The sequence below is a fragment of the Passer montanus genome, unplaced genomic scaffold (genome assembly GCF_014805655.1).
Source record: "Passer montanus isolate IOZ18808 unplaced genomic scaffold, ASM1480565v1 scaffold194, whole genome shotgun sequence".
NCBI lineage: Eukaryota > Metazoa > Chordata > Aves > Passeriformes > Passeridae > Passer > Passer montanus.
In genome coordinates, this window is record NW_024366525.1 from 244011 (window position 1) to 266630 (window position 22620).

The 22620-nt window shown below is 47.5% G+C and overlaps 2 protein-coding genes across 8 annotated transcripts in view; one reads left to right on the forward strand and one right to left on the reverse strand.

The window, feature by feature from the left end:
• The window catches only part of PLCB2 (phospholipase C beta 2), a 36436-nt gene extending 25733 nt beyond the window's left edge, over window positions 1-10703 (forward strand). The window contains exons 21-32 of one of the 3 annotated variants that reach the window (XM_039706531.1): window positions 188-287; window positions 548-652; window positions 1566-1651; window positions 1743-1839; window positions 2012-2065; window positions 2593-2803; window positions 3000-3171; window positions 4159-4235; window positions 5867-5962; window positions 6265-6322; window positions 9397-9483; window positions 9707-9979. In XM_039706531.1, coding sequence (XP_039562465.1) covers window positions 188-287; window positions 548-652; window positions 1566-1651; window positions 1743-1839; window positions 2012-2065; window positions 2593-2803; window positions 3000-3171; window positions 4159-4235; window positions 5867-5962; window positions 6265-6322; window positions 9397-9483; window positions 9707-9979 — 1416 coding nt within the window. Of the gene's footprint in view, window positions 1-187; window positions 288-547; window positions 653-1565; window positions 1652-1742; window positions 1840-2011; window positions 2066-2592; window positions 2804-2999; window positions 3172-4158; window positions 4236-5866; window positions 5963-6264; window positions 6323-9396; window positions 9484-9706 lie in introns of those variants that run through there. The other 2 variants (XM_039706532.1, XR_005627207.1) reach the window with 2 other exon arrangements.
• A 3693-nt stretch (window positions 10704-14396) lies between these two features.
• PAK6 (p21 (RAC1) activated kinase 6) overlaps window positions 14397-22620 on the reverse strand; it is a 41915-nt gene continuing 33691 nt past the window's right edge. For all 5 annotated transcript variants that reach the window (XM_039706575.1, XM_039706573.1, XM_039706574.1 and 2 more), the window contains 5 exons: window positions 22293-22426; window positions 19482-19608; window positions 19168-19293; window positions 18366-18500; window positions 14397-16409 (listed from right to left, as the gene is read on the reverse strand). In XM_039706575.1, the coding sequence (XP_039562509.1) occupies window positions 16242-16409; window positions 18366-18500; window positions 19168-19293; window positions 19482-19608; window positions 22293-22426 (690 nt within the window). In that variant the 3' untranslated portion in view covers window positions 14397-16241. The remainder of the gene's footprint in view (window positions 16410-18365; window positions 18501-19167; window positions 19294-19481; window positions 19609-22292; window positions 22427-22620) is intronic.

Genomic DNA, 22620 nt, shown 5'->3' on the forward strand with positions numbered 1-22620 from the left:
TGGTGGAGTTTCTGGGCAGTCAGCTATGATGTCTATGATAAACTGTGCCTTTAAATGACAAACATTACAATTTCCAGAATGGCAGTGCCATTCTGGAAGAGCTGGAATGTTTGGTTGGAAGGAGGAGGATGCTGCTATCAGGAGACAGAGGTGAGGACACTGGTGCCTTACTCTGCTTTTCCCTTAGATCATGATGCCTGAGTTGGCATCTCTCAAAATGGTGGCTTGGGAGGAAGGAGGGAAGTTCATTGGCCAGCGTATCATTCCCATCATCGCAATGCACCCAGGTAAATCAGTGGAAATTCCTTCTGTTTTGTGCCCTTCAGACCTGTCCAGTGGGAGCCATAAAGACCATACAAACAGCTGCATACTTTGCTCCTTAATCTCCATGCCCACAGGCAGTGGAACCTTGAAATCCATCTTGTTATAGCCTTGGCTTTATCCCATGATATACAGGCTCCTCCTGTAAAGAGGAGCCTTGGGCTGCTGGAGCAGACAGGGAGGGACAGGATGCCACCAGCTCAACTCCCTCCCCTCTGTGCCCCAGGCTACCACCACGTGTGCCTGCGCAGCGAGAGCAACATGCCGCTCACCATGCCCGCCCTCTTCGTGTTCCTGGAGATCAAGGACTACGTGCCAGATGCTTGGGCAGGTGGGGAGCTGGAATGTGTGTGGGGGGGTGCTTCTGGCCTCCTCCAAACTCTGATTCAGAAGTATTTTTCCAGCCTGGGAAGTGCTTTCCTGCTGCACCCTCAATTCCTTGTCAGGGTGGGACTTGAGTGCAGGCCAGCATCCTGTCACAGCCTCGCTGCCTTGGGAAGAGCATGGAGGCTCCCACTGCAGCTGTGCCTGGTTCCCACCTGAGGTGCAGTGCAGATGTACCAGGCTCCAGTGTGGAATGGCTCAGCCCTACCCTTGTTCAGAGGCAGGGAGAGGTTTCCTTGAGGGAACAGGTGACACCTCTCAGGGGCTGCAGGGAACAGGGGCTTTAAGGAGATTTTAGGAGAAGGGAGGTTCTTGCTGGTACTGAGCTTTGGGGACATTCCTTTGAGAAGGATCAGAGCTGGATGTGACAGAAGCTTCACCAGAGGGGTCAACTGTCATGACCAAACCAGAGTGCAAGAGCATCAGCCACAGGAGCTCTTGTGAATACTTCTCATGTTTGCTCTCTCCTCCCCTGTGTTCATGCAAATGAACCTTATTCACTGGGGAAATCCTGAAAAATGTGATTTATCACATTTTTATTAAAAAGATGAGGTTTATACAATGTTGGGCTGGAACTGGAGCAAGCAGCTGTGTAGGTGGGAAAAATCTTAATCTGGCCCTGGCTTCTGGGAGCAGAGTTCCCAAAATCACTTCACAGAGCTGTCCTGAACATCAATTGTGAGCCATGCTGGGACTGAGATGAAGGAGGTTCCCTTCCTCCCTCCCTTGTGCTGTCAGGGAGACTTTGGTTACAAGCAGAGAACACAAACTATTCCTTCTTCACAGTGTTCTGCACTGGGCAGGGAAATGAGTCCATGAGTTGTTTGTTATCCAAGCCAAACCCTGCTCTCTGTTTCCAGATCTCACTATTGCCCTCTCCAACCCTATCAAGTTCTTCAACCTGCAGGACAAGCGCTTGGTGAAGCACAAGGATACCTCAGGGGAGGTGAGTTTTTCCAGGTTCTGTTCTCTAGAGCACCTTGCATGGATTCAGCTTGAAATAATGGAGTTTCATTTACCTCTGATCTTTGTTTTAGAGGCCTGGCACACAGACAAACCCCTCACCTGCTGAGACTAATGGGGTGGCAGGGTCCACTGGGAAGCCCAGCATTCCTCCCTCTAACGGGTCCACAGGTGAGTTTCCAAGAGTTTCCAAGCTTTTAAGCCTCTTAGCAGCTTAATTAATTCTTCTGTACTGACACCAACATCCTTCACATGGGCTGTGTTGTGGTGAGCTCTCCTCTGTCCATTTCCAACCTGGACATCCAAGATGGGACATTAACAGGAACTTCTTTTGGGATTTCAGGAGCAGCAGTGTTCACCAAGGATGAAGCCATGTTAGAAGTAATGCAGATGGCAGGTAACTCCTCATGCTGGTCACCTGGGCTGAGGCCCTGCCTGTCATCTTACATTTCCAAATTAAAAAGACATGTCCCAACCCTGCCTGGTGTAGCCAGCACTAAAGACAAATCCCAGGAGTCTTGGGGCTCCAGGACAGGTTTCCTTCAGCACACCTGCACTCCCCGTGCAATGTGTTGTTCCTCTGCTTCCGGGTGCCTGAATGCAGTGTGATGCCAATTCCTGCAAACACGAGGCCTAATTGTGCCTCAAAACTGAACTGAAGGCACGGGAGAAAACCTGTTTCACTCAGGATGTGTTGGCAAATTACTGTTATGTACATTGCTTTTTTAGAAGTTATTCCTAAAGAAGTGTTTGCCAGGACAGAATATCTACCTGGGGAGAGGCATCCCAAGGTGTGGAGCAGAGGGGGCTCTGGTTTGGATGTGGTGATTGAGGGACATGTGTTGGAGCTCTATCCTCCAGTTTCCCCACTCCAAGCCTTGGGAAGGAGCTGGCACTGTTCAGCCTTTTTATTTTGTGTTTCAGAGCCTGAGACAATCACCCTTGCTGAGCTGCAGCAGAAGAAACGCTTCCTGAAGCTGCTGAAGAGGCAGGAGAAGGAGCTGAGGGAGCTGGAGTGGAAGGGAAGCAAACAGAGGGAGGAGCTGCTGCAGAAATACTCCGGGCTCTTTTCGGAGCTGGCCTGCCCTGGGGGCAAGAAAAGGACAATACGAACAAGGAAAACACAGAAGAAGAGGTAACCACAGCCTGGGGTCACCTTCCCAAACCAAACCAAGGATCCCCAGGGAAACATGGCCTTCCCTTCTCTGCCGGAAGATGGAGCAGTGCAGGCATGTGCATGTCCCTGTGTTGTTCTCCCTGTGGGCGGGTGGGGAGGTTGGGATGGTATTGGCATGGTGAGAAGCAGCATGGCCCCTGTTTCTGTTCTGCAGGAGTGTGACCCCCAGCGATGCTGGTACCAGTGCACATCCTGTAAAAGCAGCAGACAGCATCGATTGCCACTGGCTCGTGGAGCTGAGGGAGAGGCTGGAGACGGACCTCATCCACCTTGGGGAGGAGCACCACAACCGGATCCGAAGGAAGAAAGAGCAGCACGCTACCGAGGTGAGAGCTGCCAGTGTCACCTGAAAATGTATCCTGGGACAGCCCCAAAAATCCCAAGTTATTCACTAAACTGAGCTTGGGAATGTGGGCCCAGAACATACCTGACACATGCACACGCCAGGTAACTGAGAATGAAGACATGAAGCTTATTTCTCAGAAGCCCTAAAAATCCTGCAGAAACATTTTTGTATGTGTGCTGTTTTTTCTAACGAGAGTAGCATTGCCCTGGAGCACATCACGCTCCATCTGCTCCAGCTCTTCTGACGCCTTAGCACGGAGTTAATGTTGTGTTTAGTGGCTTCACACCTTGCCAGCTGCCACCTCTCTGGGAGCTGGGGTGATGTGGGGGTGGGCTGAGGGGTCACCAGTGGCACCATCAGAGCGTGTTCTGCTGTTTGACTTGGTGGAAGTCAGAGTCCAGGTGAGGAGAGTCCTGCAGGCTGAGCTCAGCAAAGGCCAGAAGGAGCCACGGTGGTGCCTGAGGACAGAGTGCAGGCCATGGGATGGTGGTGATTGTAAATCCAGCATATGCTATCTGTTCCAATGAAAAGGGAGTGATTCCAGGCTTGGGAGACCTTTTCCCATTAGAGTTTTCTGAAGGAATTTGCATTGATACATCTTAAATCTTCAGTTCCCTGGTGCGCCTTAGGCATGACATGCCTCTTGCAAGCTGTGTGCAACCCTGAGGGGAGGATAACACTTGGGCACGGGCTCACCTGGGAATCAGGTTTCTTACCTGGGAGAGGAGCCAGGATGAAACCTTCCTGTGTCACAAGTGCAGTCCACTGGCACAGTGGGGCCTGTGTGTACAGCTGAGCTCACTCCTGTGCCAGTGTTTGCACTGAGCCTTGGGGATTCAGAATTTGTTGCTCCTGGAATTCAATGCAGGGAGGTGTACAGCCGATTTGGGTGCAACTGGATGCAGATGGGGTGCAGTGTCTCATCCTGGTTTGTTCCCTTTTGGTCTTGTGTTCATCCCTGAAACAGCAAGTTACCAGGATCCTGGAGCTGGCCAGGGAGAAGCAGGCAGCTGAGCTGCGGGTGCTGAGGGACACGTCGGAAAGGTAAATACAGCAGTGGAATCACAAATAACACCAGGTTTTGCTTTGGGCAGCACTTTCTGCTGGATCTCACAGCTCTGCTCTGCAGCCAGGGAGGGAGGATGGGGAAGAAAAGGTTTTCTTTTCCTTTGCAGGGGGATGTGACAGGGGATCTCACACAGTGGTGTTGGGGGAAGATGCCGCTTGTGATCCCCAGAACAGTGTTGCTGCCAGCAGGCACCAAGCAGGATACAGTGTTCCATCTGCAGTGAGCAGCCTGGAGCCACTGAGGGGGAAGGATAGGAAATACACTGCTGGTCCCTGGCTGTCACCTCTGTCTCTTGCAGTCAGGACCTCACGTTCATCCCTTCCAGGGACTGATCTGCTCTATCTTCTAAGTGAATTGAGCATCTTGGCTCCAGTATTTAAAGAAATTGGCAAAATCAATTGACCAGTTTCTAGCCAGACATGTATCCATTTGTTCTTGCAAGAACTTTGTCCTGAAACTGAAATCCTCACTCATTCCTGCTTCCCATTAAATGCTGTCTTAGTCTTTAGTTGCAAATTCATATAAAAAATTCTTTTTGTGTCCTGTCTCAAGCCAGAATCTCTTTACTCAGCTATTCAGTATATTCAGGCAAGTCTAAGGAAACAGGTGAGTAGCCAGGTAATGGTTTTCTGACAGTAGGATGCCATTAGTACAGTCACATCTCCCTGGCTGGGAGAAGCTCCAGAAGGATTTCAAGATCTGCAGCAACAGGCAATGAAATGGCAGTTCAGTTCAGCAGGAATAGATATAAAAAAACGTGAATGGAAAACCCTGGCCATAGCCCATCAGTGCACTGGTTTTGGCACTAGGTAAGAGATCTTCAGCTGCTGTGGATGTTCCTCATTCCCAGCTCTGCAGTGGCCAAGGTGGCAAACATGATTTTGGGAATTGTACAGGGAAACAAAAAGATTGAGTCAGCCTTGTGCCACTGGATCCGTCTGCATTGAGCTGTTCCCTTCTCAGTGTGCCATCTCAAACAAATAAAGTCTTTGAAAGAACAAGAAGAACAGCCAGCACTGGGGAGGAATTTGTGCACAAAAAGGAATTAAATGGGACAGCTAGGAGAACAGATGCATGAGGGAATGTGACAGGAATGTGTAAATCATGAATGGTCTGGAAGAGGGAAGTGATTGCTCACTGTTGCTCATTGGAAAGAAGGGTGGGACATCCAGTGAATGTCTCAGGTGCCTCTGTCACATTGTGTATAAATTAAGTACTGTTCTCTCACAGCAAAGAGCTGTGAAATCCAAAAGTGAAGGTGAACTCTATAAAGTATGAGTGACATCATGGAACATGATACATGCATAGATAATGGAGAATATGCAGTTATTTCCCTTCTGGAAATTGGGAAGGTGGACGAGGGAACATTTCCTGTATACTTGTTCTTTCTCAGACTTGCCTTTAGCACGTGCTGCCTCTACTGCTGGGCCAGGACACGTCCTGACTCAGGACCTAAAATATCCTTGACACCCCAGGCCTCCTGTGGCACAGGCTCCCACATCTGGTGTTTCTGGACAGTGGAGCACTCCAGAGAGCTGTGGATGGAGGACTGCTCTGCTGTCTGGGGCTGCTAACCAGGCCTGTATCTCCTCTCTTCTCTCCACAGCAACATTAAAGACATTAAGAAGCGGATGGAGGCAAAGAGAGTGGAGCGGGTGCAGGCCATGCTGAGGAATACCAGTGACAAGGCTGCTCAGGAGAGGTGCGGGAGTGGATGTTCCTGGGCTCTGGCCGTGCACAATGCAGGGTCTCCTGCTGACTTAGAAGATGAGAAAGTAGAATTTTGCATCCGGTTATTTGCCTTATGGCTCAGCCAACTCTGAGTGGTGTTTTGGTGTTTTATTTGTCCTTCCTAAAAGTACAGCAGCTTCTCCCTATGCTAGGGCAGGGTGGGAATGTAACACACCTGTTGATCAGTATATATAGTACTGATCAGTACTGACAGCTGGGTTTTATGGAAGGAGAACAGCTGGATTTAACAGGGTTTTATAATTCTCTTTAAAGGTTGAAGAAAGAAATTAACAATTCCCACATTCAGGAAGTGGTGCAGACAGTGAAACGGGTGAGTTCAGGGGGCTCAGGCTGCCCCAGCAGCTCTGGGTTCTGCAGGGGGTGGCCAGGGGAACTCAGTCAGTGTGTCTGGGGCTTTTGGAACCCGTGTCTGGGGAACAAGGGGAAAGCCCAGCGGGAGGAAAGACACCTCAAGGACCCCAGCTCTGTCCTTGAAAGACCCAGTGTCAGCCCATGTCTGTCTGTCAGTGAGCATCCCTCAGTGAGTGTCAGCATTTGAGTCCATTTGTCCATCTGTGTCTGTGTGGCCCTGTGTCCAGCTGCATCTGTGTGTCTGTCTGTGTCTATGTGTGTGGGTCTCTGTCCATACCTCTGTGTGTGTGTCATGTCTGTGTGTCTGAGTCAGGGTGTGTGTCCCTGTGTCTCTCTGTCTGGGTATCTGAGTGTGTATGTCCATGGGTCCAGGTGTCTCCATGCCCATCTGTGTCCATGTGCCTGTGGCCGTGTGCATGTATCCATCTGTGCTTGTCCATGCATGTCTATGTGTGTGTCCCTGTAGGTCTGCCAGTGTGTCCATAGGTGTGTTTGTGTTTCCATGTGCCCATGTCAGAGAGTGTCAGAGATACTTTGTCCATGCATCTGAGTGTGCATGTGTGGGTGTGTCTGCCTTAGAGTGAGTCTCTCTCCACTTGCGTTCGTGTGTGTATCCATGTATGTCTGTGTTTTTCCATTTAAGTGTGTGCATGTGTCTCTCTATCCAGGAGTCTGTCCTCCTGTGTGTATCCATGGGTGTGTATCTCCATGTATCTTTGTCCATCTGTGTCCCTGTGATCAGGTGTCTGTCTTCACGTGCCAAGTGTATCTGTCCATGTGTCCAAGTGTGGGTGTGTCTGGGTGTCTGTCTTTATGCCAGCCTTTGTCCCTCTGCGTCCCTGCGTGTCTGTGTGTCCACATGTTACTCTATTCCTGTGTGCATGTCCATGTAGGTGTCTGTGTGTCCATGCAGGTGTCTGCATGAGCCCATGTCTTTGTGAACCTTTGTATCTGTGTCCATGTTTGTCTGTCCTTGTGTCCAGGAGTGTCCTCGTGGTGCCTGTGCCCCTGAATGTGTGCATGTGGCTGTGCCGGGGGGGTGTATGTCTGCTTGTCACTACGTCCATCTGTGTCTGCAATGTTTGTGTTTGCATGTGTGAGTCTGTGTGTCTCTGTGTATGTCCGAGTGTCCATCTGTGCGTATCTGTCCATGGGTGGGTGTGTTGTCTACGTCCAGGTGGCTGTGTCCATCTCTATCCATATCCTTGTGTGAGTGTGTGTCTGTCCATGTCCAGGTGTTTTTGTGTGTCTATGTCCACATTCTGGTGGGAGTCTGTGTGTCCATGTCTTTGTCCAGCTGTGTGTGTTTGTATTTCTGTGTGCCTGTGCCTGAGTGTATGTTCATGTCTCTCTTTGTGTCTGTGTCAATGTGTGTCTGTGTGTCCATGCACCTATGTGTGTCCTTGTGGTGATCTATGTGCATCTGTTTGTCTGTCCACATCTGTGACCATGTGTCTCTGCCTGTGTCCAGGTGTGTGTATGTCTGTGTGTCAATGTGGCTGTATCCAGGTGTTTGTATGTCTGCATGTCTCTGCGCTTCTGCCTAGGAACGTGTGGGTGCATGTGTTTGTGTCCATACATGTGTGTCCATGTCCACGTGTGTGTCCATCTGTATGTCTATGTCCATGTCCTTGTGCGTGTCCATGTGTCTCCCTGTGTCCATGTTTGTGTCTATGTGTGTCCGCCTGTATCTGCCTGTGTCCATGTGATGATGTTTGTGTCTGTGTCCATGTGTGTCTGTGTGCACCAGTGTTTCTGCATCCATGTCTTTGTGTGTCTGTGTCCATGCCTGTGTCCATGTGTGTCCTTGACCATGTGTCTGTGTTCATGTGTCCACTTGTATCTGTATGTCTGCCTGTGTCAGTGTATGTGAATCTGTCCTTACCCATATGTGTCTATGTCCTGTGTCTGTGTGCGTGTCCCTGTGTTTCTGTCCATGCCCATAATCTGTGTGTCTGCCTATGTCTGTACATGCGTCTGTGTCCATCCACATTTGTGTCCATGTTTCTGTGTCTGTCCATGTGCCAGTCTGTCTGTGTCCATATGCATGTCTGTTTATCTGTGTGCTTGTGTGTCTGCATCCATATCTCTCTGCCTGTGTCAGATTCCATGTGTCTGTCTGTGCGTGTGCATCTGTGCTCCTGTTTTTCTGTGTCCATTTGTGTGTCTCTTTGTCTGTGTCTTTGTCTCTGTGTCTGTATGTTCACATCCAGGGGGTGGGTGTGTCGAGGTGTGTGTCTGTGCCTCTGTGTCCCTGTCCACGTGTGTGTCCAAGTATCCATGTTCATGTCTATGCCTATGTCTGTGTGTCAATGTGCCTGCCAGTGTCTGTGTGTGCATCCGTGTCTCTGCCCACGTCTGTCTGCGTGTGTCTATCCAAATGTCTGCCTGTGTCCTGTGTGTCCCTGTGTGTCTGCCTTTGTCCATGTATAAGCACACCTATGTGTCTGTGTCTGCATCCGTATCTGTCCATGTATCTCTGTGTCCATGTGTCCGTGCCTGTATCTGCCTGCATCCACGTGTCTGCCTGTGTCTGTATGACTGCATTTGTGTGTGTCCCTGTGTCTGCATCCATGTCTGTGTGTATCTCCATTTTTGTGTCCATGTCCTGTGTCTATGTGCCATGTGTGTCTGTGTGGGTGTGTCCATGGATGTTTGTGTCCAGCTGTCTGTATCCATCTCCATCAGTGTCCTTGTGATTGTGTGTCCATCTGTGTCCATGTCCATCTGTGTGTCTGTCCATGTGTACCTGTGCCTGATTGTCTTTGTGTGAGTACACGTATCCCTGTGCCTGTATGTGTCCAGGTGTCTGTCCTTATGCAAGTCGGTGTATCCATGTATCTCTCTGTGTGTGTCCCTGTGTGTCCGTGTCCCTGTCCCTAAGTCCGTGTGTACTCAATCTGCCAGGCTATTGTGGTGTCCCTGAATCCAGGCTGCTGCTCCTGGCCCACCCTGCTGGGCTGAGCTTGGGCTGTCCAAAGCCCTTGCTTATAAAACTGGAACCTGAGGGGGATTAATTTATTCTTTATAAAGGTGACAGAGAGGACTGGCAGGTTCCAGCAGAAACTGGAGGAGAAGCAGGCAGCAAATCTTCAGTCCATCAAGGAGAGAGAAAGCCAGGTAAGAACAACATTTAGGGTCAGGGCTGTTCCTTGGCACAAGAAGTCCAAACCCCCAGAGACTCAAGTCTTTATGGCCACCCTCAGCCCACCCATTGCCAGGGGGTGAGAAAGTGGATAAGAGGGCCCACAAAGACCCCAGAAGGACCAACAGCTTATCCCAGAGCTCCTGGTCTTTCTGCTTGGCTCCAGTGTGTGGGAATGACCCGATTCTCCATTTGCAGCTCCAGCAGCAGGTACGGGTGGAATATGAGGAGAAGTTGAGAGCTCTGAACATGGAGGTTCAGGAGATGGTGAGGAACTACACCAAAGCCAGCTTTCCTGGAGAACCACAGACTGGGAAGGAAGCAGGTCAGACCATTTCTGAGGGAGAACAAGGCTCTACAGACCAACTGGAAGGAAATATCCCAGTGGCAGAGGTGTCCAGGCTTACACTGGCAGTGACTCAGCCCTTGGGAGCTGGAATGGATGTGGAGATAGAAGAGAGCATATTCTGAGATGAGGCCCTTCCTTACTGTTCATTGCAAGAAGGTGTATGGTGAAGTAACAACCAGCTTCACAAACTACTGCCATCCCTTTCCATTCTGGGGAGCTCCTGAAATCCTTCTGGAATGTACTACATTACCCCAGATATCTGGAAGCAGTCTGGAGAGTTCACCCTTCAGAGTACTTCACTCTCTGTCTTCCCAGTCTGAGCTCTGAGGTATTTTAGCAGTGGGAAAGGGCCTGTGCCTGCAGACCAACTCCCTGTTGGCATCACAGCAGCAGCTACAGGAATATTTACTTTGCATTCAGATCAGTTTTTAGAGTCAGTTCCCTCATCATTCCTCACATGCATCTCTTCACATCAGTCCAACTCCTCCTAACATCTTCCACACGGTTCAAAGAAACAGCAATAAACAAAGCTAAACACTGATACAAAGACACCACGGGTGGGGATAGGGGTGGGAAGTGTGCTCAACCACAGCAAACCACACCATGCTGTGTGTCCTACAGGAAAACAGTTACACCTGAAGCTGCATTAATAAACAATTACAAATGCTGCTATAAAAACCAAACCCCAGGTCAAGCAGGTAACAAACAGCATGTTCCAAGTCTAGTCTGAACACCCAACAAGAGTCCACATCTCCCCTGTGGTGTCACCAGAGTACTGGAATTACAGACTGTACATTTCTGAGCTATTTATTGTCTAAAAAAAAATAAAACCTAGCAGTTCTTAAACAACCGTGTCACTTATTACTTAGCTGCATTAGTGTGTGTGTCTGTGATGCTGTGTGTCCATCTCGATGTCTGTGTAGCTGTATCCATGTCCCTGTGTTCATGTGTGTGTCTACATGTCTAGGTATGTACGTGTACATCTGCATGTGTCCATGCTTTTGTGTCTGGGTGTCTGTCCATTTGTGTCTGTATGTCCACGTGTGTGTGTGTGTGTGATCCATGTCTCAGTGTGGGCTCTGTGTGTGTCCACATGTCTGTCTGTGTCCATGTGTATTTCTCTGAGCCTGAATGTGTGTTCATGTCTGTCTTTGTATCTTTGTGTCCATGTCCATCTGTCCATGTCTGCGAGCATGTGCATGTGTCTGTATGTCTGTGTCTCTGTACCCAGGTGTGTGTGTGTCAATCCTTGCATATGTCCGCTGTGTCTGTCCACGTCCCTGTGTGGTTTTCTGTCCACCTGTCTCTGTCCCTGTGGTGTTTGAGGCCCTTCCTCATCAGAGGACAAACATCCCAGCAAGGTTCAACTGCAGCCAGGGAGCAGTTGGAGATTTAACCTTAAATCCAGAGAGGCAGCACTGGCAGTTCCAAACCAGAGCACAGGGGCACTGAACCCTGCATCCCACACCAGTGTGTCACCAGCCCTGGCCACTCAAACCCCTCCAGAGGAGCTTTTTAGAGGTTATTTTCAGTGAAAATTTGTCCCATCTCTTCCTGGAGGGAACCCAGATGCCAATGTCAGACCAGAACATGGGCAGAGGATGGCCCCTTTTCCACATACTGCCAAAATTCCAGGGCTGGATTTTTCTCTCAAACCCTCTCTAGAAATGAATCCCACAGAATAAACCTGAGTCAGAGAGACATGCATGGAAACCAAGGACATAATAGCAGGGACAGGGTTTGCAGGAGTTTTTCCTTCCTCCAGGGCCACACCCTAAAGATTATGTTGCACAGGGACAGTGGCAGGCAGGCAGGACATGCTCTGTCCCTCCACGCAGCACACGACAGGACAAACACTCCAAGTCAGGCTGGCCAGGTTCAATCTCACAGGCTGCCCCTACCAACAGCACCAGCACAAGCTGTGACACTGGACAATACTACTACAGCCTCCTTCCCTCCAGCCTGGCACAATTCCCAAACAGCTTCACTTTCCTGCCTTGTGTCAACTGCTCCCCCAGGAGCATCTGAGAGCCAGCAGAACCCATTGCTCTGCTCTCCTCAAGCTCAACTCCTCTGTTCAGCTCTGAACAGCACAAATGCAGAGCCCAAAGCATGGCCTGACACAGCACCCGAGCAAAATGCTCTGCAGGAGGCTCCTTGGGCATGGGCATTTCAAAATTGAGCAGAGCTCAGCTGGACTATGACACAGGGCTTAGAAAATGGAACTTCAGCACATGGAATTCGTGGCATTAACGTCCACTGATATTTGAAACCTGAGCAAGGAAACCCATCACAGTTTCTGCACTGCAACCCTTCTGTTATGGAACCCAACACTGGCACAGGTGCTTAATGCCAAATTTCATGAAAAACAGCTGCAATCTTTTACACAGATTTCACCTCAGTGCTAAAAAACACCTTCAAAATGTACTTTTCAGAGTGCACACTGAAGCATCACTAAAAGCAAAGCCAGGGCTCCCATGAAGCACAGACCACACTCTGCATCACCCCCTTTCTGCCCAGAGTGCCTCTGAGCCCGTGCACCGCAGTGCCTCCAACACCTCCCCATCTGCACAAAATGGGGAAAAGTTCTGCAAGATGGAAACGGACGAACAAATCAATAATAAATAATAATAAATAAAGGCGCTAAACCAAATGTTACTGCAATGGTTCCCGAGCACACCTTGAACCCCTCCAGCAGCACAATTCAGTCACACCATGGTTTGGTTACTCACAGACTCCAGAGGAGGGAGGCCATCTGATTTTCCAGCACTGTTTCTTCCCACGGGATTCAGACATCCTTGAGGATTCCTTCCTGTGCAGCCCTGCCTGTGTTTTCACTTACCTGCCAAGCACAGGGCCATGTGGCATTTTGCTCAGACAGGCCTCTCATCAGGCTTGTTATTACACACAGAACCCCAATTCAATGGCAATTGAGACAATAACATCTAGTCAGACACTGAACAGCAGCAGATTCAGGTACAATCTCTGATCCTTTCCACATTTTCATCTTTTAAGTGGCACATTCTAGATCTCATCCTGCAGCTCAAAATATTTAAGTGAGGTCAATCTTTGTACTAGATAATTAAAAATTAGATAATGGGGATGTCCAAAGCAGAGGAGGACTCCAAACCCAGCAAGGGACACAAACAGGAGAGACTGTACCTAAATGACCCCAGTCCTTTTTACCTCCATTAACAAAGGTACTGCTAATGTGCCTAAGGTACTCAGAGAAGGAGCTGCTGCACAGTATCTATTCCATTTTAGAGATACTCTCACTACCCTGCATGTACCCCACATGTCAAGATTCCCCAAGATTATATAGATTATTACTTGTTATCCCCATATATACCCTGGTCCCAGGGCACAGCCAGCAGCTCTCCCCAGTCTGCAGGGGAAGGGTGGTGCTTGTCTCAAACCAAACGGAACAATGTCAAATTCAGAAATCTCATTTGAACCAGGGTACTTCTGTTGCCACTGGTTAAAAACCAGGGCCTCTAAACAAAGATTTGTTCTGTTCCAAAAGAAATGGGATAATAAGCTGCTGCATCCAACATCAGAGGCCTTTTGGAGGAAGACAGGCACCATTACAGATAAACCAGTGCAATTGGGATGTGACAGCACTGACAGACTCCCTGTTTGATTCAGCAAATTGTTCATATAAATACCATGTGCCATCTTCAAAGGCCTTTGGATGCTGATTGCCAGGGCTATGCCAGCAAGGAAAAAGGCTCTATACCAGCAAAGCTGACAGGAAGGAAAATAAAAGGGAAGGATTCAGGGGAAACATGACATAGAACAGCAGCAAACCCTGAGACACAAGTGCACCCTTGTAGAAAAGGAAAGATACTCAGAGAAAACAGCATCTCTGAGCATAATTACCCACTGAGTAGGCTCTGAGCTCGTCAGAGAAGAGGCTACACCTTGTTGTACAATCAGATGTCACCAAGAATACATGAAATCCCGACCTGAACACTACTGCAATACAAATTCCAAACCTGCTCTGCATCCTCATTCTCCTGCCTGGTTCCTGGGGAAGGAGCTGTCGGCCCTGGAGACGGAGCTTCAATCTTTCAGCTAATCTAGATTTATCTTAGGATTTATGTTTGATTCCACACTCATCTAAGTAATGGAGCAGCTAATTGGTGCTGGGCCGTGCATGAACTGTAAAAGAGAGAAACATGAAAAGCAGGAATTGAATTCTACACTGCACAGAAGATGGATCCTTTCTGCATTCCTCACAAATATGGTAATGAGATTTTAAAATTTTATAAGATACTTGAATGGAATTTTTTCAGGGCCTTCCCTCACTGTATTTAGTCAGATTTGGGCTAAAGTATAAAATGGTGTTAAATGTTAAACCTGTCATCCTTGTCTCCAAGAAATATTTGTTTCAGGACTCAGGATCCAGGCTCCTGCCGTCTCCTCCTGTTTTAGTAGCCATATAGCCACAGAACAGGGAAGTTGGAGCAGACTCCAATGTTCACACTCGCATCTCTGAACTACAGACACATTTTTAAGCACCTCAACACTGTAACAGGCTTATGAATAAATCAAGAGCTACTTTAATTTAAAACACAAGTGCAAAGGATTCACAACTAAAGACGAGCAGGACTGTTTTGTTTCAAATTATAAATCTTTTCCAAGCCCTGCTATTTTTGCATTAAAAAAAAGCAATATATCTGGAATACAGAAACATTTTACATCAAAAATTTTCCAGTGCAGCTAAGAAGGAGCTTAATGAATTAATTTCAACCAACTCCATCAGCCTAATCTTAGACATCCAGTCTACAGAAACCCCATATGACCTCTCTACCTGCCACGGGTGAGAGAGAGAGTGATTTTGTCCTTCAGCAGGTGTCTGAACCAAGGGGATGAACCACCTCTGGAGTTGTTCCCCCAGGGGTGCTCCTCCCCCCATGGGCTACAGAGCCAACCTACACGTTCTGCAGACTGGGTGCCTGCCCTTTGATGGCTGGCAGCAGTGCAGATGAATTCCATCCCAAATTACTTCAAGTAATCAACCACAGCTTCAATTTTGAAGCAGGATCTGTAGCTGGAGCAAATAGCAGAGGACAGAGGTTATGAACATCTTCTGAAGAAAACCCAGTTCTGAGGTCAGTTTCTGAGACAGCAGGACTGTCCTGAGAATAACTAAAAGTCCAAAATCTTGGTATCTGGAGTTTCAAAACAAGATCCCAGCTCCACATCTACAAATATATTCTTGAGACCTCACAACAACACACACCATCACTGTACAATGTTAATCCCGACCTAGAGTCCAATTATGTTGAGGATCTCACTGATCAGAGAGTGCAGCATACAAAATACCTAAAACTACGTCAAAATAACTGAAAGAACTGTTCAAACAACCAGAAACCTTCCAGATGTAAAGGGCTGATGGGGAAGGGCAGACCAATAGCCAGACAGCAGCACACAAACACAAAAATCAATCCTGGGATATGCAGGATAGCTCAAATATTTCCATTTGGTCTCCTACAGCATCCCCAAAATGCTACCCAATAAATGCTCCAGGGCAGCACTTCTCAGCCTCTCCAGGGAGAAAGGCCTGGAAAAGCAAGCCATAGGAACATGCTGTTCGCATTCCAACCAGCACACAAGGTGTTGCAAATGGTGAATTTTTAACCATAAGATCCTGGTGGTAAGAGCACCTGGTCTTCATCCAAGGGTTTCCCCCTCCAAAAGTTTAAAATCATGAAATGGATTCAAGATTGACCACTAAACCATACACATTCTGCAGCAAAAGAGAAGCATGTTGATGCAAGAGAGCCACTTAGAAACAAGTATATACATATCACATCTGCTCCCTAAGGAAGTGTGTGCAGGTTTCTAGGTCCATATTTAACCAAGGGAAATTAAAATAATCTGTGGAAAGGTCTCAGAGGAAAAAAAAAAAGTCTTTGTGCATTGAGAGTTTAAAGGGGTCTGTGCCCCAAAGTGAGTCAGCTCATGGCTCCAGTGCACAATGAAGAAAACAAAGATCACATTTCTAAGTGGGAAATATGGTTCCAGCTCAGTAGTCAGCAGCCTGGGTGTGCAGAAACCCACAACATTCAGAAACATAACTTCACACTCCACTTTCGAATGCCATCCTTCGGCAGCAGTGATCCACAAGCCATGGAATACCCGCTTTATCCTTGAGACAGGCTTGGTCTCACTCAGGTCTAGTCTGTATTGATTGTCTTCAGCAAAGGAGAAGCCACAGAAGGCTGAGGATGTATGGACAGGATTCACATTTGTCCTCCAAAACAATCACTGGCAAGTTCCAAGCACCATTCACAGGTCGAGACTGCCTGGGCTCTTACTTTTTTTCTATATATTTTTTTATAAACATTCCTTTTCCCTAGAGTTTCCCCTCCTATAAAGTCAGCAGGTGGAGGTGCGCTTCCTGTACTGTTGGATAAGGGGCACCAAGCACTCTGGAAGTCCTGTCTGGAGCAAAAAGGGGTGATCCAGGAGTTCTTGTGCCGTTGCTCTTTCCAGTGGATCCCGTGTCAACATCCTCTCCAAGAAGTCTCTCAGAACTGGGGAGGTCTGTGAAAAAGCAACCAACCAAGTCAACCCCGCAAAGGGACCAGGCACAGCTCATGCAACACCAGGCTGCCAAGGTGGGTGTGGTTACAAAGATCTTGCACATTCCCAATCTGTATCCCTGTTTTTCCAGCAATGTGACACAGGTCAAATGCGTTTTATGCTATGGACATAACTTTCTGTTACTGCTAGGCACTACCCTTAGGTTGCTTTCTTTTGAATGGGATACAGTCAATTAAGCTAAGAGTGCCTGCCACATCCTTCCATTTGGGTTACTTCTGCTTCCCACTTTGTTACTTAAACTTTCCTGGATTTCAGCTGAAAAACTCTGCAGGAATCCTGCTACCTGGGCACATCACTTGGGTGGGAAGGGAGCATCAATCCATTCTTTTACTGGTCACAGATTATGGAAAGCTAGTTAGAGTTCTCCCCTAGGCTCTGAGAGCCTGAAAGACCCTCATGCTAATGGTACAAGAAGATGAAGCTGCAGCACCAGTACCAACAAGCTGAATGACCTCACAGGTTTGTCCTTTGGAAGATGTGTAAAAGCCTGGTAGTAGCCAGCCCCAAGCACTACTTCATGACCCTGCACATCTCTGGGCTCATTTAATCCTCTGCATCATTAAAATGGAATTTTAAAAAATGATATTGACATAGATTTATTTATTTTAATGCTGATAATTACATCCAGTTGAGACTGCGGGCATTTCCCCAGCTCTGGTTCCCTTAGTAGATCCTGAAATACTGTTCACACTGAGATATTGCTCATCTCAGGAGAACTCTGGATGACTTTGCTTGGAATTGCTGGAGAAGGCACCGCACAGCTCAGGACAAGTGCCAGGATCCAGCCTGTATCCCTGTGTATAAATCTGCCCATGCTTTAGCAATCCAGCAGGGATTATCCTAGGTGGCATCCCTTTAACCTGCTGCCCCCAGAATTGCAGTCACTGACCACAGTGAGCCATGAATTGGCACCAAAACACCTGAATGGAGGGCTGGATCCACAGCTGGAGCTGCACTCCAGCAGGACACTGGAGAGGATGCTCACCAGCCTGTAAATCAGAGGTCTGCTGGAAGCCAGGCTGCTTCCCAGTACAAAGTGGAGCAGAGCAAGACAGTAACCAGCTCTGGCTGTCACAGCCTGTGGAATGCCCATGTCACCAAGGAAGGTGTGACCCAGACCAGGATGGTTTCACACTGCCCAAGAAGGGCAAGCACCAGGTCCAGAATGTGACCGTGAAATTTTCATTAGTGCTGCAAAGGCAAAAAGGAGAGAACAGCTGTTGATGCTGGAGTGTGTGCTGTTAGTTCAGCAGTCTACTCTCTTAAATAATTCAGTTTTAGCAGCTGCAGATGCTCTGATTAATTGGAAAGGCTGGGTAGCTCTGGATGCTGCAGAAGCTGTTTGATCTCAGAGGCTGGGCATGGAATGAAAGGAAGACTTCTTTAAGCGGGCACTGAAAGGTGATCACTATTTCTTATGTCACTGGTTCTTTTTCCTAAGAAACCATGGAGCTGAGTTCATCTTCTGAGCTCCTGCATTGTCTCCATGAGTTTGCAGCTGTCCTGAGCTCTCCTGCTCTGACCATAATGCATCCTTTGTAGTACTGAAGGCAATGAAGCTGAAAACTCCTAAGAGCAGGGATCCTCCTGTTCCCTTGCCGGGAAGACAAGCTACTCAATATCAGTAAGCTGGGAACTGCTGGGTCCACCTGAAGCAGCTCTGACCTGCACTCTCCATTTATGCCCAGGTACCCTCACACTGCCAGGGCTGTTTCCTAAAGCAGCCACCAGCTGTCAGCAGCAGCTTGCAGCCACTGAGACCCCGAGGCCAAAGCTGTTCCCCAAGAAACAGGTCCTAGCAAGACCATTTCCACAGCCAGCTGCACTGGGAACAGCTGATACAGATATTTGCCCATGATAACCATCAGGCTTACAAGTGTTTGGCAGCACGCTCACCCTGTGGAAGTTTTTCAGTTTGGGAGGAGGGCTGTCACGGAGTCTCTTCATTGCCTGGACTGGAGAATCACTGAAGTAGGGGGGTTCTCCATCTACCATCTCTATCACCATGATCCCCAGGGACCAGATATCTACCTGTGGGAGACAATGTCACATCAATACACACACTCCAGAGGAATCCGTCCTTATTTTGTTGCTTTCACAAAGACCACAATGCCACACCCATGACAAATGGTACCAAGAGAGTCCAACACTGATGCCCTTAATGCTTTTGGGCTCCTTACAGGAGCCTAACAAAGTCAATTTTGCACCCAGAACTGAGCCATGCTGGTGTTGCAACATGTAAAAGTGTGCAAGTAACTGCTTGTATCTGGCTGGTTGGTAAACAAAACTAGTCAGGCTACTGCCACCTGCCCAGAACTCCAGAGTTCTCATGTCTGCTTTCTCGGAGGTGAGCCTCTCAGAGCTCACATCTCCCCTCCATTCCTTTATGGAATTGATTTACTGATCCCTATAATGTCACAGGCTGCTCCTTGCTCACATCTGCCCACAGCAGATACAAGTCTGGGCCAAACTTTATGTGTAAAAATAAAAAAAGTTGATGCCTTGTTCCTAGAAGCAGAACAATCTGGTTTTCTACTGATTTAGGAAATACTGATGTCGTCACCATCAAAGGTGTAGTCATAGTTGGGTTTATTTTCTAAATAGAATCTAGAGACTTGCTAGAAAAGCCAATAGTTATTTTCCCATGACACTTCAGAATATTACTTGCTCTCCTGCTATTAGGGAAGCGGTCCCTTACCTCAGTAGTGTATGGTATCCTTGCAATGACTTCTGGAGCCATCCAATAAGGAGTACCCACCAGGGATTTTCTTTTAGGTACATCTTTACTGATCTGAGCACAGAAGCCAAAATCAGAGAGTTTGACCTGTACCAAGAGAAAAGCAACCAATCTTGAAAATAAGCCTTAAACAACCCAGAGGGAAACACCACAGACAAAGATGAAAAAGAGAGTAAGAGGATGAGGGGAAAACAAGGGATTGGAAACAGAAAGGAAGTAAGAGACAAAGGCTACAGCAGCAGAAGACAGGAAACAATTTGTCTGAGGAAACATACCCTGCCATCCAACGTCAGAAGAATGGAGTCGCTCTTGATGTCTCGGTGAATGACCCCCTGGGAGTGGAGATAGGACAGAGCCTGCAGCACCGACTCACACACTGTGGCAATCTGCTCCTCGTTCAGCCTGCAATTAGAGACAGGGGACTTAAACTGTGCAGAGCACAGTGCTCCTTCACAGGGGCACAGGGGTTTAAACACAGACACTTTGGTTCCCCATGACAATCACCATCTTGCCTTCACCATTCTTCCATGTCTGTTACTGAGGAAAACATTTTTTTACTTGATGGTTGACAGCTTTTAAGTTTTCATAGGTTTAATACTGAGAAATTGCACTTCAAATTCTGTACCGAAACTCATTCTGCAAGATGCTGTTTCAAGCAGTTCTGACAGGCAGCAGTGCTGCTTGATGCCAAGGTGCTGCAGGAACTGGTGAGACAGCTTTTTTTAAGCAAATACAGTAAAGACATTATTCACAAGGCTTATTGTGCAACTGTATCCACAAAACATCCAAAAGCATAATTTGACAGCAAGTATAGGGATCCTTTAGGTGTTTCCTGCAGACACTTGGGGTACACTCACACCTAACTAAAGGCAGCACAGGCTACAAGCAGAGAAGACACTACTGATTTCTACCACTGTTAGCACATGGAATATGAGCCCCAAGAACCCCCTCTTTAGAAGCTGCTGCTGTTTAGAATAGCATCACAAAAATCTTCACAACTGAGTGAAAATGGTAGAAATAAAAATTCTTTCCTGTATCCTGTACCAGTGACAGCTCTGCATGTTTACACTGAGCAGTGCTAGAAGTAAATTATTTCAAAGAATAGCTGAAGTACCCAATTTGAGTACTGTGGATTCTCAGCCTGTCTCTAGTAGTTGTTCTGAACAACCCCTGGTTGAGGACAGAAATGAAATGTCCTCAAATTTGGATCTGCAAGTGAGCCTAAGGAGAAGAAAGCATTCAGAAAGCAGAACTGTGCAGTGAACAATACCTTCTAAATCCATAACAATTCCTACACTATCAGCTGAGAAATCTACACTTGTGCTGCTTGTTTGGCATCCCATACCTTCCTGTTCCAAACCAGGACAGCTACAAGGCTGTAGCTGCACTGTGGCACACTGATGGCAATTAAATCTGAAGGGTGTCAGGGGGCTACTTCTGCCTTTATGATTTAACCTGAAAAGGGAGAGGGACAAAGGCTACATGTGGGACTTCCCAGCACAGAACCCAGTGCCTTTAGGAACAGTGCTTTTCCTTTCATAGTGCCTGAGCTGATACACCTGAAAGCCCTGTGGTTCCAGAAAATCACAAGAGGTGCACTTTCGCCCTGTCACGTAAGGAATTTGGTTTCAGTCAAGTGACTGCACACTGTAAAACAGATTACTGGAGGATTACCTCACTCCTGGAGATGTAAATCACTTATCCCCCTCAGCAAAAGTTTAATGGCTGCAATGATGGCATTTTTCTTCCTGGGAAAAACTGATAAAGGTTTGCAGCTTATTTCTGATAAATGTTACTGTTACAACAGATCCTTGTTCCATCATGAGGAAAAAAAACCCCAAACATTCATTAACAGGTTCAAAGGCAGCTTCTTAAAACAAACCTAGGCTGAGGTCTCACTGGTGGATATAAATACACAGACCCTTCATAAACCTCTTCATCACTCTTTATCTGTAATTCAGTACTAGCCAAGAGCTACAAGAGTTTCATTTGCCCTGTAAGCTGTAACTGAGCACTCCTCAGGATTAAATGTTGGCTTGCAGACCCTAAAATGCCTCTGAACTCAATTCTGGAAGGGCCTGCCCACGTAAGTATCTCCAGGATACTTCTTCCAGGTGGGGTTGTGGAGGCTACAGAGGACATGTGGCTCTTGATGCCTGTCAAAATTGTACTTCCAAAACTCAGAACCCAATAGAGCAAGATACATGCCTTAAAGACACATGCCACCAAGCAGAGTAAGGTACATGCCTTAAACCCACCACAGGACCTAGGCAAAGCACGTGTGTGAACTAAAGGTATACTAGGAATTTTTAATAACTGAATACAATTAGTGCTAGCAATACTGCCTAACTGCAATCCAGTTAAGATCCTGAATCTTCCAAAAAGAAACTCTCATCCTACACACTTTCTTTGTCACCCTTTCCACTGGCATTCCCTGTCCCAGTTTCCAGCCTTGCAGGATGGCTCTGAAGCAGGAGGAAGGTGCTCCAGAGTCATGGGTAAGACACAATCACCATAACTGCATCATCAGAACACCTTCTGAGAAGGACCAGAGGCCACCTGAGAACAACTTATTTGCCCTACAGAAATGCTTTGGGTACTACTGAATATGAAGCAGTGTAGATAAGGAAACAAATTTAGGAGAGTGTCCAGTAGTTGCTATCTTTAGGCAATGAAATTTGGGAAGGAGTCCAGATCTCAAGGCTCTGCTGCACTTCTCCAGAGGAGGTAGTGAGGTTGAATTTGTGGCTAAGGTTGCACCACGGAAAACTATTTCTTTAATACTTATTCAATGAAGGTCCTGGCCAGGATTCAACAGATACAGTAAACACTTTTTATGAGCAGTGTGTTTTACAGGGAAGGTCATCAAGGAGATTACTAGTGGGTATCTAATGGATCAGTACTTTAAAGTAGTCCCTTCTACATCAGAAGTAATATCGCATATTCAAAACGGGTAGCAGTTATAAACTTGTGGTAGTTTTAGGGCACTGCAAACACAAGATCTCTGAGGGAACCAATTTGTCCCAGAAATCCCCATTCTGCTGTCCTTGCTCTCCCACGTTGATGTCTGGGATTTTGCTTTATACCTGATCTGAGACACAATGTCTGTGAGGGCTCCTCCCTGCAGGAACTCCATCAGCACCCAGAGCTCCTCTCCCACAAGGTAGCTCTTGTACATCTCCACGACGTTGACGTGTTGATAGTCCCTCATTATCACCACCTGTAAAACCACAGTGGACAAGTGACCACCACAAAATCACTCACCAACTTCATCTTATCCAACCAAGTAAGCACACACAGCCCTGTAACTACAGTGCAGAGCCTCCATCCCCCCAGCAATAGTTGTTATTGCTATGAGCATAACACTACTAAAAGGAAGATGATCCCACTCTTCCCTTTCCTCTGCCACACTGA